Genomic DNA, 19,575 nt, shown 5'->3' with positions numbered 1-19,575 from the left:
TGGTGTTACGCTGGCCATCTTCCAGTCCTCTGGTATAAAGGCTGGCCTCAGGGACATGTTGCATATTTTGGTTAGGAACGCTGCAAGGTCTGCTTCAGGGGAGTGTCACTTGCTTCCAGACCAGGGCACCGAGAAAGCAAGTGTGTGCACGCATACCCACATGCACACACGTGTGCCTGTCCTGCCCTTGGCAAGGGGTTTGGGAACAGCCTCCAGTTCAGGCCAAGAGGGAGGGGGCAGCCTGCCAGGAGGTTCCTGGGCACCCTCTGCTGGCCCTCACTGCACAAGAGAAGGCCACCCATAGAACAAGATCCAGGAAGGAAGAGGGCCCATCACACTGCCAGCAGAGGACAGCATGCTTTGGACACTGCAAGGGAACAAGCTGCCCCCTTTCTTGGGGGTGTCCTGGAAAGGGCCAGGTAGGCAGCTGCTGGGAGTGACTGGGCCCTGCTGAGGGTTGGGGCTGAAGAGGCTTGTCTCAGAGCATTTCCTCTGCCCTCTGGCCCCAAGTGTGCGGGGGTAGAGGGGGCATGGCTACTCACTGGTGTGGGATGTGCACCCTGCACATGCTCAGAGGTGCTCTTCTTGATGACCCCTTCTGGCCTTGCCAGTTGGTCCCCACCTTGAGGGAAGCCCTAGGGTCCCACACCTGCTAGCAGCCAACTGCATGAAGACCCCTGCCTCTTTGACTTCCTTTAATAAAGGCTCTGTGAAAGACAGCTGCGCCCATTCAGTCCTGTGGAATCAAGAGCAGCCACACGCCAGCATAAAACCCCCCATCCCCCCTCCTCCTCTGCCCCTTGCCCAGGGAGGAGTGGTGAAGGACAACAGCAGAACTCAGCTCCCAAAGGGGCTGGTGCCACTTCAGTGGGCAGAATGGCCTCGGAGAGGGGCCGCGGCTGCTGCCACGGCAGTTGAGCCCCAGGAGGACGAGGGCTTGCAGGGAAGGGCTGGCTGTCCTGCCTCTTTGGCCACTGTGCCTGCGTGCGGCCTGGATGGAAGGCGGCAGCAGTTGCTGCTGGGCTGCAGAAGGGGAAGCAGATCTGGTCCTCCGCTGCTCGTGGGACGCTGGGAAAAGCCTCTGGACAAAGCTGGCCCCATCCGAACTCCTGTGGGTTTGGGGAGGCTCCTTCCACACACGCACCTGTGGGCGACGGTGAGGTCAGCCAGCAATGCTCCTGCCTCTGGGTGGAGCCAAGGCCTGGCGAGACGGTGCCCTTGGAGCCACCAGGCCCCATAAACTGGGGCGGAGCGGAGAAGCCACTTCTGCTGCTGCAGGAAAGGGTCCTCAAGGGAGCCAAGCAGTGCGCGTGGAGCCACTCTGACCCCCAGGCATGTGCTCGTGCACACCACTTGCAGCTGGTCACACGGAGGGGGCCAGAGGGCTCGCCCATCGCCCACTGATCTGGGATAGGCGGCAGCCCCCCTTACCTTCCCTGGCCTAGAACTCCCAGAGGCACTCTCTGGTCACCTCCTCGCTGTCGGCCACCAGGACCCCCCCCTGGTCCCCACGCAGATAGCGCCCATTGGGGGCCAGGACTGCCAGCAGGTTGTTCCCTCGGATCTCCAGGAAGAAATTCAAGGCAAACTTTCCCCAGGTCTTGAAGGTCCTTTCTGCGGTCAGTGACCAAAAGCTCTTGCCGCGGCCTGGGAAAAGGAAGGAAGGGAGGCAAGGGAGCCCAGCTGCCCCCGCACCCGCCAGCAGGCCTCCAGCTGGCACTCTTCTCAAGGAACAGCAGCAGCACCCAGAGGAAACACCAACCAACGGTGGGTGCAGAGGGATGGGGACCCTGTTCTGGACACCTCTGTTCAGAAATCCAGTTTCATGGCGAGGTCATGCCTCTTACTCAGATACCGTTCCCCAAGGTGGATGTGGGAACCAATAAAAAGCTGAACATGGCTCAGGATGCTGAAGACAAAGGAAGGCAGCTGTGTTCTTCAGAAACAATACAGGCCTCAGTGGGTTTTCTCAATTGATTAATTGACTAAGAATACAACCCTCTACATGCCTACCCAAAAGTAAGTCCCAATCAGTTCAGGGAAGCACATAGAAAATAGACTTGCGGCTGAAAACTCATGTGTTTAGTCTATTAGGGTACAGCCCTCATTTGAAAGAAATTCTGTATTGAATGGACAATCTGTGTTTTGGGGTTACCCCGGATAATGAAGAGGCCTCACCTGCATGCATCTCCACACGTCCATCATCACGGGGTTGTCTTCTGCATGGTGGGCTGCCTCCTCAGCACTCCTGTGGGTGTGGTGCTGCTGTCCCCCTTTTGCTTCACTGCCCAATCTGCTTAGGCCCCCCGGGGTCCAGCACCAGCAAGGGTTGGAGGAGGGCAGCCACACCACAGCCTCGGAGCCCTGCCACCCCCTGTGCAGCCCCGGCCCCCTGGAATCCAGAGCATTCTCTGCCCCCCACCCCCACCGGGCAGCCGGCCGACAGCACATGGTGTCTCTGGACGGAGCAGCAGGGCTCTGGTGCCAGCCAGAGGGTGTCTCGGCATCCCTCTAACCGGTCCAACATGCCAAGCCGGAGGATCTCATGAGACTTTAGGGGAATGAACCCAGCAGCGACTTTCCCCACACTGCTGTAATTGCCAGGACAGTCAACCAAGTAACAGATTTTAGTTGGTTAATGATCTTCATTTTCCAAAACCTCAAGAAAGAGACTTTTCCAGCTACTGAAGGAAATGTGATATAACCATTTAATAAATTAAGAAAAGGCCTCTTTAATGTGTTCCTTTCTTTCTTTCTTGGACGGCAATGAAACCAAACCAAACATCCACCTCTCCAAAAAACCCAGTGTAAGCTTAATTCTCAACCCAACCAATTAGCCAACCGGCAGAGTAACCCTATAATAGAGTTGTGCTGGCAGGAGGGTGCTGCTGCCCTCATGCCCTGCTTGTGGGCTTCCCGTGAACGGCTGGTCGGCCATGGTGTGGAGAGGATGCTGGACTGGATGGACCCTGGTCTGGTCCAGCAGCGCCCTCCTGATGGGCTGCAGGGGCCCTGCAACGCAGGCAGAGTGATGCCCCCGCCCCCACGACAGACGTGCTGGTGGAAGTGCCCAGGTGAGCCACCGGAACACTCTGCCACACCAGTGGAGCTCTTTGGCGAGGGAAGATCCACCAGCAGCACGGGCGGAGTCCTAGGCACAGGGATGTGTGGCACACTTGCACGGCCGTATCCTCTGCTCCCCTGCCCAGACCCCCAGCTGCACTGAGAACCCGCGACTGCCCCAGCCGGCACCGACCTTCCCTCCTGCCGACTTCAGCAAGAGCTGCCTCGAAGCGGCACTGGGCTAGCAAGGTCACAGAACCACAGCACAGCAGGGCTGGAGGGGCCACAAGGCCATCGAGTGCTGCCCCTGCTCAGTGCAGGAACCCAAGTGGGAGCATCCCTGACAGGTGGCTGCCCAGCCTTGTCTTGAACACCTCCGGTGTGGGGAGCCCCCACCTCCCTAGGTCGTGTATTGTTCTGACAGTCAGGAAGGTTTTCCTGACGTTCAGCCGGAATCTGGCTTCCTGTCACTGGAGCCCATTCTTCCGTGTCCTGCACTCTAGGATGATCGAGAAGAGATCCTGGCCTTCCTCTCTGTGACAACCTTTCAAGGACTTGAAGAGCGCTATCATATCTCCCCCCAGCCTTCTCTTCTCAAGGCTAAACATGCCCAGTACTTTCAGTCTCTCCTCATAGGGCTTTGTTTCCAGTCCCCTGACCATCTGTCACCCTCCTCTGCACTCTCTCCAGTTTGTCTGCATCCTTCTTAAAGTGTGGTGCCCAGAACTGGACACAGTACTCCAGATGAGGCCTAACCAGTGCTGAGTAGAGGGGAACTAGTGCTTCCTGGGATTTGGAAGCTATGTTTCTATTAATGCAGCCCAAAACAGCATTTGCCTTTTTTGCAGCTGCGTCACATTGTTGGCTCATCTTCAGCTTGTGAATGGCAAGAATTCCAAGATCCTTCTTGCTTGTAGTATTGTTGAGCCACGTATCCCACATCTTGTAATGGTGCATTTGGTTTCTTTTTCCTAGGTGCAGAACTTGGCATTTATCCCTATGACATTTCATTCTGTTGTTTTCTGCCCAGCACTATGCCACTGGAGCTCGGGGGTGTGGGGTGTGGGGGCCTCTAGTGCAGTTTGCATTTTGTGGATGTGGTAATGCAGGCTGTGTGCTGGGGACATTTGTCATCATGGGTTCCTTGACTCCCTCTTTGTATTGGTGGCATGGCATGTGGGCATTGTCACAGCACAGTCCCTGACTGGAGAGGTTTGGCAGTGTTTCCAGGGACATTGTGGCTAAATCTGCTATTTTTATGCCATTTAGGCATTTTCCAAGCTGAATATGAAGAATCTAAGAAGAGGTTTGTGAGATAAGACCAAGGGCCCACCTAGACCAGAATTCTGTTTGCATAGTGGCCCACCAGCTGCCCACAGGAAGCCCACAAGCAGGACATGAGTGCAACAGCACCCTCCTGCCCATGTTCCCCAGCAACTGTTGTGCACAGGCATGCCACCTCTGACGCTGGAGGCAGCATATACCCTACAGGACTAGTTGCCATGTATAGCCTTATCCTCCCCTTCTGAGGCCATCCAAAGTGGCGGCCATCACTACATCTTGTGGTAGCGAATTCCATAGTTGGACTCTGCGCTGTGTGAAGAAGTCCTTCCTTTGATCTGTGCTGAATCTCCCACCAATCGGCTTCATGGGATGACCCATGAATTATGAGTCTAAGGGTGCAATCCCTTGGCTGCTAGTCAGTGGCTAGACATCCATAGGGTAGCCTGTGCTCCGAGGTTGGTTTCCTGAGAACAGAGCTTCACCTGCTCCCGCGCTGCCTCGCAGGCAGCGTGGAACGGCCCTGCACTTGGAAGAGGAGCACAGAGCGGCAAAAACGGGGCACTCCCGGGGGCATGCCAGGGCGGGGAACTCGTAAATGCCAGCACGACACATCCAACGTGTCATCTGGCTGCTGCTTCCCCCATTCCGTCTTCCCGCAGCTAGACAGCCGAAATCAGCTGTCTAGCCGCAAATGCAGGGCGGCTGAATCTCATGCCCTGTATTGGGTCGAGTTTGGAGGCGGCCGCCTATCCCAGTAGGATTGCTCCTTCATTCCAGTATTATGAGAGGGAGAAAAGGGGCTCCCTGCCCACACTGTGCATAAATACATACACCCTCTCACGTTCCCACCACACACCCAACTCATCTTTCCTCTAAGCTAAACAAGCCCAGATGTCACCCTTCCCGCATGGGGGAGTTGCTCCAGCCCTTGACAACCGCAGCTGCCCTTTCCAGCTCTACGGCATCCTGCTGGAGGTGCAGGGACCAGAGCGGCACACAGGACTCCGAAGGCGGCTGCACCATGGATGTGCGACAGGGCGGGTGGCGCAACCCCCCGGCCTGAAGTGCCCTCCACGCATGCCCTGCCCCCCTGCTGCCGCGCGCCCCCCACTCGGGAGCTTCCTTCTAGGCTGCGGAGGGAGGGGCGGAGGGACTGCCGGGCTGCCTGGCGCGCCCTCGCCGCCCCGCACCCGCGCTCCACCCGCCGGTCCCAGGACGCAGCAACGGCGGGCCGGGCGGGGCGCCCGCCCCGGCCAGAGGGGCCCCGTGGGAGGCTTTGCTCCTGCTCGCACGCTTCCGCCTCCCCGCCCCCGGCCGAGCGCCTCTCGCCCGCCGCGCCGCGCCGCGCCGCGCCGCCGGCAAGTGGCGCTCCCCCGCCGCCGGGGCGAGCGCTGGGCCGCAGCCCTGGGCGGACTGCCCGGGGAGGACGCCGCGCTGGTCCCAGCAGGGCCGCGCCCGAGTCCGCGCGCCGCGGCGGCTCTCAGCCCCCGGCCGGCCCGCCGCTCCGCCCGTTCGGGCTGGCGGCCCTCGCTGTGCGCGCGACCCCGGCAGGCCTCCGCGCCTCAACCGCGAGGGAGCGCCACGGGGCAGCCCGGAGAGCGGCCGGGCCGGGCCGGGCCGGGCCGGGCCCCGAGCAAGGGGCAGCCCCGCGCCAAGCCGCCCCCCCGCCGCTGGCTCGGCCCCGCCAGCGCCCGACCCCCGCCGCGTCCTGCGCCCCGCCCCGGCGGGCCAGGCGCGGCTCGCCGGGGCGCGGGGGCCCGAGGCTGCTCCCCGAAGCCGGGCCTTCCCGCGAGGCCGGCGGGGCCCGGGCAGGCGGCCCGGCACGTTCCCCGCCACCAGCAAGCGCCTTACTCCGGAGGTGGTAGACGCCGGGCCTGCACGGCAGCAGCTCCACGCAGTCGGGCTCCAGGAGGTCGCACCGCAGGACCTCGTGGCCAGCGGCGCTCCCCACGTAGCCGCGCCGGCCGCGGAGCAGCAGGAAGGCGCGGTTTGCCAGGCGCAGCCCGAACTCCTCGCCGGGCCCTGCAGCAAGACGGGGCGGGGGCGCGGCGGGTCAGCCGAGGCGCGAGCCTGGGGAGAGGCCGCCGCCCCCCGCTCGCGGGCTCCCCACGGGGCCTCTGCGGGCGGCGGGGGGCCTGCTGCGGGCCGCCCAAGGCCCCCGCCCAGCGCCTGCTTCGTGCCGCGCCCCCGGAGGCCCGCGGGCAGGACCTGGGCGCGGAGCCTGGGCGCGGGAGGCCGGCCCGCCCGGCCCATGCTCCGGGAGGGCGCTCCTGATGGAGCCACGGAGCGGGGGCCGCTCGGGGCGCGCCGGACAGCGGCCTCCCGCGGCCCGCTTGCGCGGAGGGGCCTCGCGCGGCACGGGAGGGTCTGGGGCGGGCGCCGGGCGGGCTGCGCGGGAGCGGCGTCCTTCGTTCTGCGGCGGCCCTTCGCTGCACGCCTACGGACCCGCCGCCCGGAGGGGCCTGGATTAGGGGAGTCGCTGCTGGCCTGTGGGGCCGGGCGGGAGGGGAGCCCCGTTCCCGCACAGCCAGCAGCGGGAGGGAGGGAGGCCGTCGGGCGGCCATAGCCGAGGGGAAGAGCCCTTCGCGGGCAGAGGACCCGAGACGGCGGCCTGAGCCCCCGTCCCCTTCGGGCGCCGCGCTCGGGCATCGGACCAGAGTCGCCTGCGAAGGCAGGTGCGCAGCACGTGGAGCCGGGGGGGGGGGGCGGGTTCCTGGGAGATGCTCCTTAGCCGGAGACGCAGCCATGCGTCGTGCCTCCCCCCCCCCCCCGCGCTCCTTCACACCCGCTCCAGAGTGCAGGGCGGGGCTCGCAGCCTTACCTGGGTGCACAGCTCTGGCTACCACCAGCCCCACTGGCAGGGTGCCCAGGTAACGGCCATTGAGAGCTCTCAGGAAGATTTTCCCATAATGCCACAGGACACGGAACTTGGTCTCTGGCTCTTTGCAGGAGCCGTCGGCCACCACGCTCTTGCATTGTCTCTAGGAAGGGCAAGCCGGGGGGAGGGGTGTCAGGAAGCACTTTGGGGGGCCACCTACTGAAACAGGGTCAGCCCAAAGTCAGCACTGCCGCATAGCAGGGAAGGGCCCTGCCCCCGGGAGATTTTGCACGCTTCTTGGATGCGTGGGGCTGCCCTTGTGACAGGGAGAGCCCCATGTCCTGGGAAGGCCCTGTGCATCAGGCTCTTCCTTCATATAAGAGCAACTACAGGATCCCGGGAGAATAACCCTAACCCGGGCCCGAGGGGCCCACTGTCCTTTGGGCAACAGCAATTCCCCAGGGCTGTGGGGCTGGGTGGGCCATGTGCCTCTGCGACCTGGCCCTTGGAGGGCCACACCCAGCCTTGGAGATGGAGGCACCTCTGGCTGGCTGGCCCACCTGAGCCAGGTACTTGTGGTGAATGTCTTTCAACTGTACAGTTTTGGCATCTGGGTCAACTTCAAAGAGGAACGTGGACATAGGGGTCACCTTTTTGGAGCCGGCATACACCTCAGAGTCTGGGAAAAGAGAAGAATTGCTCAGGAAATGACAGACAAGGAGGAGCACCCCAAACATGAATCACATTAATTGGTTGATTTGTTGGCTGTGATTTCAAACAGGGTTTGTAATTGTAACTAGAACTGCCTCCAGTGAAAGGGAACTTAGTACTGCTGGCATTTGAATTAAGCAATTTCTAGAGAATTCTGGATTCGGACAAATGCCTTAAAGATATTTCCCAAACAATCAAGGATGCTTTCCCCTTGAGTCAATCTGAGAGAGCCGACTATCTGTATTCATATTCTGAAGATGGTGCCCATATCAAGAGAGAGTAATATTTTCTCTAGTCAGCACATTTCAACAGTTAATGAACTAAGGGAGCAATCCTATGTAGATAGGCGGCCACCTCCAAACTCGGAGGCGACCACCTATCCAAAGCAGGGCAGGAGAAGCACAGAGGGGATCGTTCCCCCCGTGCTTCTCCCGTCCTGCTTTTTCGGCTAGAGAGCCGATTTCGGCTGTCTAGCCGCGGGAGGACGGAGCAGGAAAGGAGGCTGCTGTGTGACACATAGGATGTGTCATGCAGGCAGTTGCGCTCTCCACGCGCCGGAACGCCCCCAGCCTCGCCTCTTTCCGGCCACTCCACACTCCTCTTGCGAGCGCGGATAACAGGGCTGTGCCACGCTGCCTCCAAGGCAGTGTGGAAGTGGGGGGAGGTCAGTTCCCGGAAAACAGCATATCTCATAGACGTTTAGCCGCTGTCTAGCGGCCATAGGATTACTCCCCCCAAGCAAAATTTTCATTGGAGGAAGATCCTTCTTAAGCTGGCAGACCAACAAGTGTTTGTGCCATGGGTCAATCTGGGTCCCCAAAGCACCCGAGACTGCCAGGAGCCCTTGCTAGATCTGCAGGGACAATGGAGAGCCTGGGAAAAATGAGGACACATTCAGAACCAAACCAAACCAGTTGTGTCCCACTGGCCCCACCCGTTTCCGCCCATGGCCTGAAATGGGCAGAAAATTATATTTTGAAAGGGGAAATATTGACAGTGCTTCATTGAATACATGATTTCTCGTGACAGGCATGACTTTGGACTGCTTTGTCAACTGTTCCTTCCTTCACAATATTTTCTAATACTAATAGCAAAGCTAGCTGTGCTGACCATATGTAAAATTCCAAAAACTATATTAGTGTAGGTCAACCAAATAGGTAGGTCATCCTATTAGGTCAACCAAAAGACCACAAAAAAGGTGCAAGCTTTTGAGATCTCCAGATCTCTTCATCTTGCCTGATTAAAGGATCTTGAAAGCTTGCACATTTGGGGGTAATCTTTTGTTTGGCCTAATAAAGCTACTACACCAATATAGAACATAAGAAGAGCCCTGCTGGATCAGACCAAGGGTCCATCTAGTCCAGCATTCTGTTCACACAGTGGCCAACCAGCTGTGAACCAGGAACCCACAAGCAGCGCATGAGCGCAGCAGCACCCTCCTGCCCATGTTCCCCAGCAACTGGTGTACAGAGGCTCACTGCCTCTGGTACTGGAGGTAGCACAGAGCCATCAGGACTAGTAGCCACTGATAGCCTTTTCCTCCAGGAATTTGTCTAACCCCCTTTTAAAGCCATCCAAATTGGTGGCCATCACTACTTCCTGTGGTAGCGAATCCCATACTTTAACTCTCCAGAAGTACTTCCATTTATCTGTCCTGAATTTCATGAAACAATCAGCTTCATAGGATGAGCTCATTGGGTTCTAGCATTTTGAGAGATGGAGAAAAATGTCTCCGTATCCACATTCTCCACACTATGCATAATTTTGTAGACCTCTATCATGTCTCCCCGTACCCTCCTTTTTTCCAAGATAAACAATCCCAGCTGTTGTAACCTTCTCTCAGAGGGGAGATGCTCCAGCCCCTTGATCATTTTAGGTGCCCTTTTCTGAACTTGTTCCAGCTCTGCAAAGACTTTTTGGAGGTGTGGTGACCAGAACTGGACACAGTATTCCAAGTGTGGTTGCACCATAGATTTGTATAGGAGCAGTATGATATTGGCAGTTTTATTCTCAATTCCTTTCTAATTATGCCTAACATGGAGTTTGCCATTTTTACACCAGTCACACACTGGGTTGACATCTTTATTGATCTGTCCGCCACAATCCCACGATCTCTTTCCTGGTCAGTCACTGCTAGCACAGATCCCATCAGGCTATACTTGAAGTTGGGATTTTTTGCCCCAGCGTGGATCACTTTACGTTTGCTTACATTGAATCACATCTGCCATTAGGTGCCCATTCTCCCAGTTTGGAATCGTAGAATACTATTCATAGAATAGTAGGGTTGGAAGGGGCCTACAAGGCCATCGAGTCCAACCCCCTGGAGATATCCTTTTGGAGCTCTTCACAATCCCTTTTTGTTTTAACCACCCTAAATGATTTGGTGTCATCTGCAAACTTGGCCACTTACTGCTCACTCCTAATTCCAGATCATTTATGAACAGGCTAAAAAGCATTGTTCTAATACAGATCTCTGTGGGACCCTGCTATTTACTTCCCTCCATTGGGAGAATTTTCCATTTATTCCTACTTTCTGTTCTTTAGCCAGTTACTGATCCATAAGAGGACCTCTCCTCTTATTCCATGACTGCTGAGTTTGCTCAGGAATCTTTGGTGGGGGACTTTGTCAAGACTTTTTGGAAGTCCAAGTAAACTATGTCTACTGGATCACCCCTGTCTACATGTTTATTGACACTCTCCAAGAAATCTAAAGGTGAGACAGGACTTGCCTTTGCAGAAGCCATGTTGATTCTTTTTTTAGCAGGGCTTGTCCTATATGCTTACAAATTATATCTTGAATAACGCCTTCAACCAATTTACCCGGAACAGACGTTAAGCTAAAGGGCCGGTATTCCCGGATCCCCCCTGGATCCTTTTTGAAAATTGGTGTTACATTGGCCATCTTCCAGTCCTCTGGTATAGAGGCTGATCTTAGGGACATGTTGCATATTTTGGTTAGAAGATCAGCAATTTCATCTTTGAGTTCTTTGAGAACTCTAGGATGGATGCCATCTGGGGCCGGTGATTTATTCACTTTCAATTTATCAATAAGGGCGAGGACATCTTTTGTCACCACTATTTGCCTCATTTCCTCAGACTCCCTTCCTGAAAACATCAGTTGAGCTACAGGTATCTGTCCTATATCTTCTCCAGTGAAGATGGATGAAAAGAATTCATTCCGCTTCTCTGCAATCTCTTTGTCCCTTCAGTACTCCTTCATCCAGTGGTCCAACTGCCTCCCTAGCTGGTTTTCTCCTTCTGATACATTTAAAGAATACTTTATTGTTGACCTTGATGTTAGCGATATGCTCTTCAAAATCCTTTTTTGCATCTCTTATTGTCTGCTTGCATTGCCTTCGTGCAAGCTCGTGCTGCATTTTGTTTTCCTCACTTGGGCAAGACTTTCATTTTCTGAAAGAAGCTCTCTTTTCTCTAAGAGCTCCCTTAACACTGCTCATTAGCCATGCTGGCAACATCTTGGACTTGGTGCTACCTTTCCTAAGCTGTGGTATACATTTTAGCTGGGCTTCTTTTACTGTGGTTTTGCATAGTCTCCAAACATTCTGAAGGGATTGAATCCTCTTAACTCCCTCTTTTAACTTCCTTTTCACCAGTTCCCTTATTTTCAAGAAGTTTCCTCTTTTGAAGTCAAATGTGACTGTGTTGGACTTCCTGGGCAATTTTCCACCTGAATATAAAATCGGATAGCACTGTGATCGCTGTTTCCAAGTGGTTCAACAACAGTTACATTTTGTACTAGGTCCTGGGTGACGCCATTTAGGATTAAATCCAAGGTTGCCTCCCCTCTGGTTGGTTCCGTGACCAGCTGTTGTAAGGCACAATCGTTTAGGGCATCTAGAAATTTATCCCCTTTCTCGTGGTTGGAACATGCAAGTATCCAATCAATGTGGGGGTAATTGAAAGCACCCATTATTACAACACTTCCTCATTTGGAGGCCTTCCTGATTTTGTTTTCCATCTCAAGGTCACTCCGAGCATTCTGGTCTGGGGGACGATAGCATGTTCCTAGCACTAAATTAGTTTTGGAGCCTGGTATTGTCGCCCACAGTGCTTCTGTGGAAGAGGCGAACCTTTTTAGGTGTTCTAGTCTGCTCCACTATGCCCTCTTTGACGTACAGGGCAACACCTCCCCCAGTACGCCCTTCCCTGACCTTCCTATAGAGTTTATACCCAGAGATGACCGTATCCCACCGGTTCTCTCCACTCCATCAGGTTTCAGTAATGCCCACTATATCCAGGTTTTCATTTAAAATGAAGCATTCCAATTCTCCCATTTTGGCATGGCGGCTTCTAGCATTTGCATAGACACACCTTTACACGGAATCCTTCCCCAGATGCCTCTGGCGTGTGCATCTTTTGCTATGGGACTTTGGCCCCATTGAATGGCTATTATGTTCTGCCATGTACTCTTGGCCTATTTCCTCCCCTTCTACATTTGGGCAATCATAAACATTTTCATCTTCATCCTTTTGGGATGATTTAACACAAACCAGATGCTTCCCAGTTCCTGTCAGCTTTCCCCCAGGGTTTAGTTTAAAAGCTGCTCTGCCACCCTTTTCATGTTTAGTGCCAGCAGTCTGGTTCCATTTTGGTTCAAGTGGAGCCCATCCCTCTTGCACAGGCCCGGCTTGTCCCAAAACATTCCCCGGTGCCTAACAAATCTGAACCCCTCCTCCCTGCACCACCATCTCATCCATGCATCGAGACTCCTCAGCTTCGCCTGTCTAGCTGGCCCTGCACGTATCATAGGGTCCTAGAACAGCAGGGTTGGAAGGGGCCTACAAGACCCTCGAGTCCAACCCCTGCTCAGTGCAGGAATCCAAGTCAGAGCATCCCCGACAGATGGCTGTCCAGCCTCATCTTGAATGCCTCCAGTGTAGGAGAGCCCATCACCTCCCTAGGGAATTGGTTCCATTGTCATATTACTCTAACAGTCAGGAAGTTTTTCTTGATGTTCAGCCGGAATCTGGCTTCCTGTAACTTGAGCCTATTATTCTAGAACAGGTAGCATTTCAGAGAAAGCCACCTTGGTGGTCCTGGATTTCAACATCCTACCGAGCAACCTAAATTTGGCTTCCAGAACCTCATAACTACATTTCCCCACATCGTTGGTACCAACACGGACCATGACCACTGACTCCACCCCAGCACTATCTACTAGGCTATTTAAATGGTGCATGATATCTGCAACCTTCACACCAGGCAGGCATTTCACTATGTGGTCTACAGACCCAGCTGTCTATATACCTAATGATCGAATCTCCCACTACCACAAGCCCCACCCCACCGGAGGCACATCCTTGGTGTGAGAGGATATTTGCCTGTCTTCCGAGGAATGGGTCCCTTCTAAGGGATCATTTTCCTCTTCCTCAGAATGACGCCCTCCTTCCCTGAGACCTGCATCTCCATGACATCAGAGGAGCTGTCACCCTGGAGGTGGGACACAGCTAAAAGGTCCCTGAAGGTCTCATCCATCAACCTCTCTGCCTCTCAGGTTCTCCAGGTGAGCAACCTTGGCCTCAAAGGAACGAACTTGTTCTCTGACAGCCAGGACCTAATTACAATGAATGAGCACACGACTTCCATCCAGCAGGTAGATAGTCGTACATGTGGCACTCAATGCTGGATAGCTCCCACTGGATAGCCCCCACCCCCCTGTTGGCATTCTACCTTCATAACTGGTTTTTTATTTGGGGGTGTTTTCCCTGGAAAACTTAGTTGTTTACTACAAGAAGTCTGGGAAATTATTTGTAGTTATTTACATTTCCTTACTGTGAGTACGGAATAGGCAGGGAAGAGCTCCCCACCCTGGCTTCCTCACCCTGTTGCTAAACTCACACACTTGATGAACACACTTGTTTGCTGACGCTTTGTCACTGGGGCGGAGATGCTCCATTGCTGGGGCTCCTTGCGCTTGGAGAGCTGGCTCCCTCGCAAGCATGCCTCCTTGTATAGATAGGACCAACTGCTGCTGCAGTGAATCTGATTGGAGGGCCTCATTTGAAGAGCAAAGGGGCTGATACGGATCTCTAATATGACTGTAAAAGTTTAGATGCATGCCTCCCTTTCAAACAGACCATCTCAAGGTCTTTGTGCTCATTACAAAACAGGGAGGCAGAGAAAAGTGCAGAGAGGGGCCCTACATTCTTGCAAGTGCTCTTTTTAGAGAATGCAAAGAATGCAGTTAGAATGGGGGGGGTGGAGGGGGGGCAGGGAGTTGTTACTGTGCTGTCCAGACTCTGAGAGCCCCAGCAGATGCAGTGCTAGCCCAGCCGGAGAGATGGCAACACAAGTGGTTGTTGAACCTGAGGGAGGGTGCTGTTGTGCTCAGGTCCTGTTTGTGGGCTTCCCAGAGGCATTTGGACGGACACTGGGAAACAGGATGCTGGACTGGGTGGCCCCCGTCGGTCCGATCCACCTTCAGGGCTCTTCGTATATCCTTAGTCTGAGCCATGAAGCAGCATGTGATCAGAGGGGCCACATCAGAGAGGATGCTGGGCTTAATTTTCACTCCCTGGCAACCCTGCAAGTGACCTGGACAATGCCTGGCAGCCTTTTGAGGTGCCAAATTGCCTGTTGAGACCAGGAAAAGGTTGACTTCAGAAAACTAGCTCAAAGGGGGCTAGATGAAACAACTATCAGGTGGATCCACAGTTGGCTACAGAATCGGACTCAAACAGCCCTTATCAATGGGATCCGCTCAAACTGGGGAGAGGTAACGAGTGGGGTACCGCAGGGCTCAGTCCTGGGCCCAGTGCTCTTCCACATTTGTATTAATGACTTGGAGGAGGAGGTGCAGGGAATGCTGATCAAATTTGCAGATGACACCAAATTGGGCGGGATAGCTAATACTTTGGAAGACAGAAACACAATTCAAAGTGATCTGGATAGACTGGAGCGCTGGGCAGAAAACAACAGAATGACATTTCATAGGGATAAATGCAAAGTTCTGCACCTAGAAAAAAGAAACCAAATGCAGTTACAAGCTATGCTTCTATTAATGCAGCCCAAAATAGCATTTACCTTTTTTGCAGCCACAACGATGTGGTGTGCCTACAAAAAAGGCAAATGCTATTTTGGGCTGCATTAATAGAAGCATAGCTTCCAAATCCTGGGAAGTACTAGTTCCCCTCTACTCAGCACTGGTTAGGCCTCATCTGGAGTACTGTGTCCAGTTCCGGGCACCACATTTTAAGAAATGGACAGTACCTGAAAGGTTGTCACAGAGAGGAAGGCCAGGATCTCTTCTCCGTCATCCCAGAGTACAGGACACAGAATCATGGGCTCAAGTTACAGGAAGCTGGATTTCGGCTGAACATCAGGAGAAACGTCCCGGCTGTTCAAGCAATACAACAGTGGAACTAATTCCCTAGGGAGGTGGTGGGCTCTCCCACATTGGAGGCATTCAAGATGAGGCTGGACAGCCATCTATCGGGGATGCTCTGACTTGGGTTCCTGCACTGAGCAGGGGGTTGGAGTTATAGGCCCCCTCCAGCCCTACTATTCTATGATTCTATGACTTAGCACTGGCTTTTCGTAGCAGTTACAGCTATAACTGATCTATGTAATTATTAGAATGGTGCGTTTCCTACTATCACCTCTGCATTTCCTGCAGTGTACAGTTGATGAAACTATCAAGCAACGTCTAGTGGTTTTATTACCAAAATATTTCATAGATGGTTTTAAAATTATTTTATTGTAACTGTTGTGTTTACTGTGGTTGTCTACCAGTTTAGGGGGCGTTTTCATGCCAGATAATGCTATAAGAATATGCAACGAGCCATGCCGGATCAGACAGAGTTCTGTCTAGTCCAGTGTGCTATAGAAGAGTTCCTTACTCAAGTGCTCCTCCATCTTTTGAGGCAAAAGTCAGAGGTGCACTTATTACTGTATGGTAAAGTGCACACTGCAAGTATTTCTGTTCTTCTCCAGATTTCTCTTTTTAAGATGGGGGTGGATTTCACACCCAGACCCTCAACATTTCAAGAAATAGCACAGTTGTAGCTCAGACCTGCCCTGCCCTGTCTTGGAAGGCAAATGGCCTGCCTTAGGGCTCCCAGTGGGTGGTCCCAATTCTCTCCTGACATAAGTTGGGGACTCTGGGATGCCTATCCTGCTCTGTAGGCAATTGGGAGAGGGCACATCCCGCTTAGAATCATAGAATAGTAGGGTTGGAAGGGGCCTACAAGACCCCTGCTCAATGCAGGAATCTAAGTCAGAGCATCCCCGTCAGATGGTTGTCCAGCCTCATCTTGAATGCCTCCAGTGTGGGACAGCCCATCACCTCCCTAGGGGAATTGGTTCCATTATCATATTGCTCTAACAGTCAGGAAGTTTCTCCTGATGTTCAGCCGGAATGTGGCTTCCTGTCACTTGAGCCCATTACTCCGTGTCCTGCATTCTGGGATGATCAAGAAGAGATCCTATGCTCCTTTCTTCACAGCATGCTTGGACCAGAGAATGGGATTTACTTGCCACACAGGACGCTCACGTATCTCTTGGCTTCATTTTTCAGACTGACCCATTGTGGACACCTCTTGATGACAAACCACTCTTCATTGTCTTCGGGGCTGTCTCCAAGGCACAGGAGCCTGCGACTGCCCTGTGGGTACAAGATGTGCCCATCCCTGTCTGTCAGGAACACCAAGGAATCTGGCTTGAGGTTCAGGTGAAAGGCTGTCTCTGCCGAGGGCCTCTCGGCAAGTTTCTCTAATCTGGAGACAAACTTATGGTTGGAGGTCTCTAAATGGCAGGCACCTTTCCTGAACCTCAGGATGAAACTGCACTCCTCAGGGTAAGGCACGGGGGTGTCTACCCAGACCCGGTTCAGCTCTGGATCTGTCCGGGCGTAGAGCTGACTGCTTGGGTTGAACAAGACCACATGGACATGCATGGCCAGCTGGGGCATCCACATGTGGTGGGAAGTCAGGCTGTGGGTGACACAGAAGACATCCTCTCCATCTGACTCCAAGTATCTCCTGCTCTCTGACTGCTGGAGGGTCCATGCCCCACTAGGATGCACCTCCAGCAAAAATTGGCTCTGCTTGGCTGACATTGGCTGCCCACACCGGACTGTGCCATCAGCATCCACCAGGAGACGTCGTCCTTGATACCCAACCAGTGCTACCACCATCTGCTTCCCGTGCTTCGTGGCAACCTTCAGCTCCCAGGTCTGCAGGGATCAAAAGAGGCAAGTCAAGGGGGAGCCATCAGAAGGCTGTAGAGTCTGATCCCTCGGGACACAGGCAACTCGGTCATCCAGCCCGCCAGTCCCTTGCGGATGACGCAGCAGCAGAAGAGTCAGCCGGCACTGAGATTTATGGCAGCCTTGCCGTTTCCCCTGTAGCTTCGAGCAGGGTTGCAGGACTGCCCTGGCTTTCCATGCCCTCCTCTCCCAGACAGAGTCGGAGCTGGGCTGAGCATATGCTCACATAGAAAGCTGGAAGGCCCGGGCTGGTTCCCAGTTAAACAGAAAAGAAATCCCAACAAGAGTAAGTCATCCCTGCTGCCCTCCAAATGCGTGCTTGATAACACATGTTTTGAAAATTAATGATTTGGAGCTACCTCTGTTCTCCTCTAAAAAGTCTAAACTACTATTGGTCAACACGAAAGAGCATGGCCAAGTGGTTTAAGGGTGGGCATGGAGGCTTTTTAAAAATGAAGGCACAATAATGCATTCACGCGGAAGAAGATGTTTACTGTTAGGGAAAGGGCACAATCGGGTGGCCCCAGGAGGGAAAAGGGCTGGGCGCACACGCGCCAGTATGAGCTCGACGTTTCCCAAAGCCCTTGTTGAGGCAGCTCCAGTGGCTCAAAGGCTCCAGTGATCAGAAGTCCCCTTTCCTAGGGCAGCTCCAGCCCCAAGCATCGCTGTGCTGGCATTGCGGACGGGGAGGCCTGTGGCTGTGGCTGCCTGACGGCCAGCCACAGTGGCCGGGGCTGATGGGGGCTGCCCTGCCCTGCCGGCTGGGCCAGGCAAGGCCTAAGCAGAGTCTCCCAATGCCCAGAGGTTTTCCATGAAAGAAACAAGCAATTCCTCGCCTCCCCTGTGCAGCCAAAGGATGCTCTGCACCTCACTCACTGGGGTGTGGGGGGGGGGGCACTGTCTGCCCAGGTGGCTGTTTCAGCCTCGGGTACCTGTTTCTTCCCCAGCCAGTTCCCCAAGACGCTGACGCCATTGCCATAGCATTCACCAGTCAGATACCCCCCTGTCCAGTTGACCAGCCCAATCTGCATGACTGCAGGGCAGCAGCTGGAAAGGGCACCAGAGGCAGGCAGGCTGGCCGCTCCACTGGGCCTCGCTCTGCCCAGCAGCTGGCAGGCTGGGCCATGTGAGCCCTCTTGACGGTGCTGGGGAGGCGGAGAAGCTGTGCTCCCTGCTCTAGGAGGTGCTCGCCCAGGGTTCCAAGGGAAGAAGGGCCGCAGCTGCCCTGGCCTTTGTGACACTGGCTTCCTGGTGTCATCACAATGGGCGGGGGAATGGAGGCGCTCCTTGTCTGCAAGTAAAGCCCCTCCTTACCCTGTTCCGCTCTCTGCCCGCAGCCTCCCCAGGTCCAGGCTGGGGGCTCTGGCCGATGCCTGCCATGCTCAGGGACAGGTCTTTGGTCCTGCCCCTGTGCACTACAGGCGAGACCCTTGCTCCCTTGCCTTGTCTGAGGACTAGGAAAGCTGACCTCTGAGTCTTCTTGGATCTGCAGGCCTCCCACGTAATGGTTAGAGGCATGCAGCCATCGTCAAGGGGGAATGGTGACCTTGGCTAACAACTAGACAGGACAGCCCTGTGTAGTTCTGACCATCAGTTACTCCAGGGTGGAAGAGAGGCAAGTCAAGCGCCCCCAGTCTGGCCAAGGGTGATGGGCTCCCTGCTAAGCACAGCATTAGGGAAGAGTTCACATATACCGAGGACAAAGGCCTATAGGAGCTATGGAAAGGAGCAGAGGGAGGAATTCATTCAGGAGAAAAATCTGGCTCGTGGTTTGGTCTGCCAAGCAAGCCTGTCTTTGGGGGAGGGGGGGCAGATACCTGCCTGAATTCTTGGACATTTATTTTATTTGTCTATTTAAAATATTTCTTGGACGCCTTTCAGGGCAGAAGCCTTCCCAAGGCAGCTTACAGCGATAAAATACATAAAAACAGTTAGAATATTAAAAGTGGTAAAAAAAAACAGAACAACAACAATAAAAGCCAACAACGTCAGCAGCAGTAACAGCAACAATAGCAGTCATATCAAGAGAAGGCCAAGGTAAAATAATATGTTTTCGAGGCCTTCTTAAAAGTCTGCAATGACGGAGTATGGTGGACCTCCGATGGCAGCTTGTTCCAAAGGTGTGGGGCCGCTGCAGAGAATGCCCTCTCGTGTGGTCACCCACTTGACTGCTCTCATGGGTGGGCAAATGAGAGGGGCCTCTCTTTCTGATCTTAAAGCATGGGCAGGCTGATATGGGTGAAGGCGGTCCTTCAAGTAACTTGATCCCAAACTGTTTAATGCTTTAATTATAGAATCAAAGAATAGTAGGGTTGGAAGGGGCCTATAAGACCATCGAGTCCAACCCCCTGCTCAATGCAAGAATCCAAGTCAGAGCATCCCTGACAGATGGCTGTCCAGCTTCATCTTGAATGCCTGCAGTGTAGGAGAGCCCACTACCTCCCTAGGTCATTGGTTCGATGGTTGTATTGCT

At 54.3% G+C, this 19,575-nt stretch overlaps 1 protein-coding gene across 1 annotated transcript; it reads right to left on the bottom strand.

Annotated features, from left to right (window-relative positions):
- Positions 1-680: 680 nt before the first annotated feature.
- On the bottom strand, positions 681-18,223 carry FSCN3 (fascin actin-bundling protein 3). Its single transcript, XM_084808772.1, has 7 exons — positions 18,035-18,223; positions 16,373-17,069; positions 7,726-7,844; positions 7,169-7,328; positions 6,199-6,369; positions 1,432-1,647; positions 681-1,144 (listed from the first exon to the last, which is right to left on the bottom strand). The coding sequence occupies exons 1-6, from the start codon at positions 18,131-18,133 to the stop codon at positions 1,442-1,444; spliced, it is 1,452 nt and encodes a 483-aa protein (XP_084664898.1). The 5' UTR covers positions 18,134-18,223; the 3' UTR covers positions 681-1,144; positions 1,432-1,441.
- Positions 18,224-19,575: the final 1,352 nt, after the last annotated feature.

Source organism: Heloderma suspectum, chromosome 7 (assembly GCF_057233095.1).
Source record: "Heloderma suspectum isolate Gila_16-S chromosome 7, 16-S_ref, whole genome shotgun sequence".
Classification (NCBI taxonomy): domain Eukaryota; kingdom Metazoa; phylum Chordata; class Lepidosauria; order Squamata; family Helodermatidae; genus Heloderma; species Heloderma suspectum.
Note: the sequence above shows the minus strand (reverse complement) of the source record. Positions and strands in the feature narration are given on the sequence as shown.

Coding starts and splice junctions, on each gene's coding strand:
- FSCN3 (XM_084808772.1), bottom strand. CDS start 18,133: ATGCAGATTGGGCTGGTCAACTGGACAGGGGGGTATCTGACTGGTGAA. Junction 7,845..16,372: donor ATACGTGAGCGTCCTGTGTG/GCAAGTAAATCC, acceptor CTCTTTTCCCAG/ACTCTGAGGTGTATGCCGGC. Junction 1,648..6,198: donor CGGCGTCTACCACCTCCGGA/GTAAGGCGCTTG, acceptor TCCTTTTCCCAG/GCCGCGGCAAGAGCTTTTGG.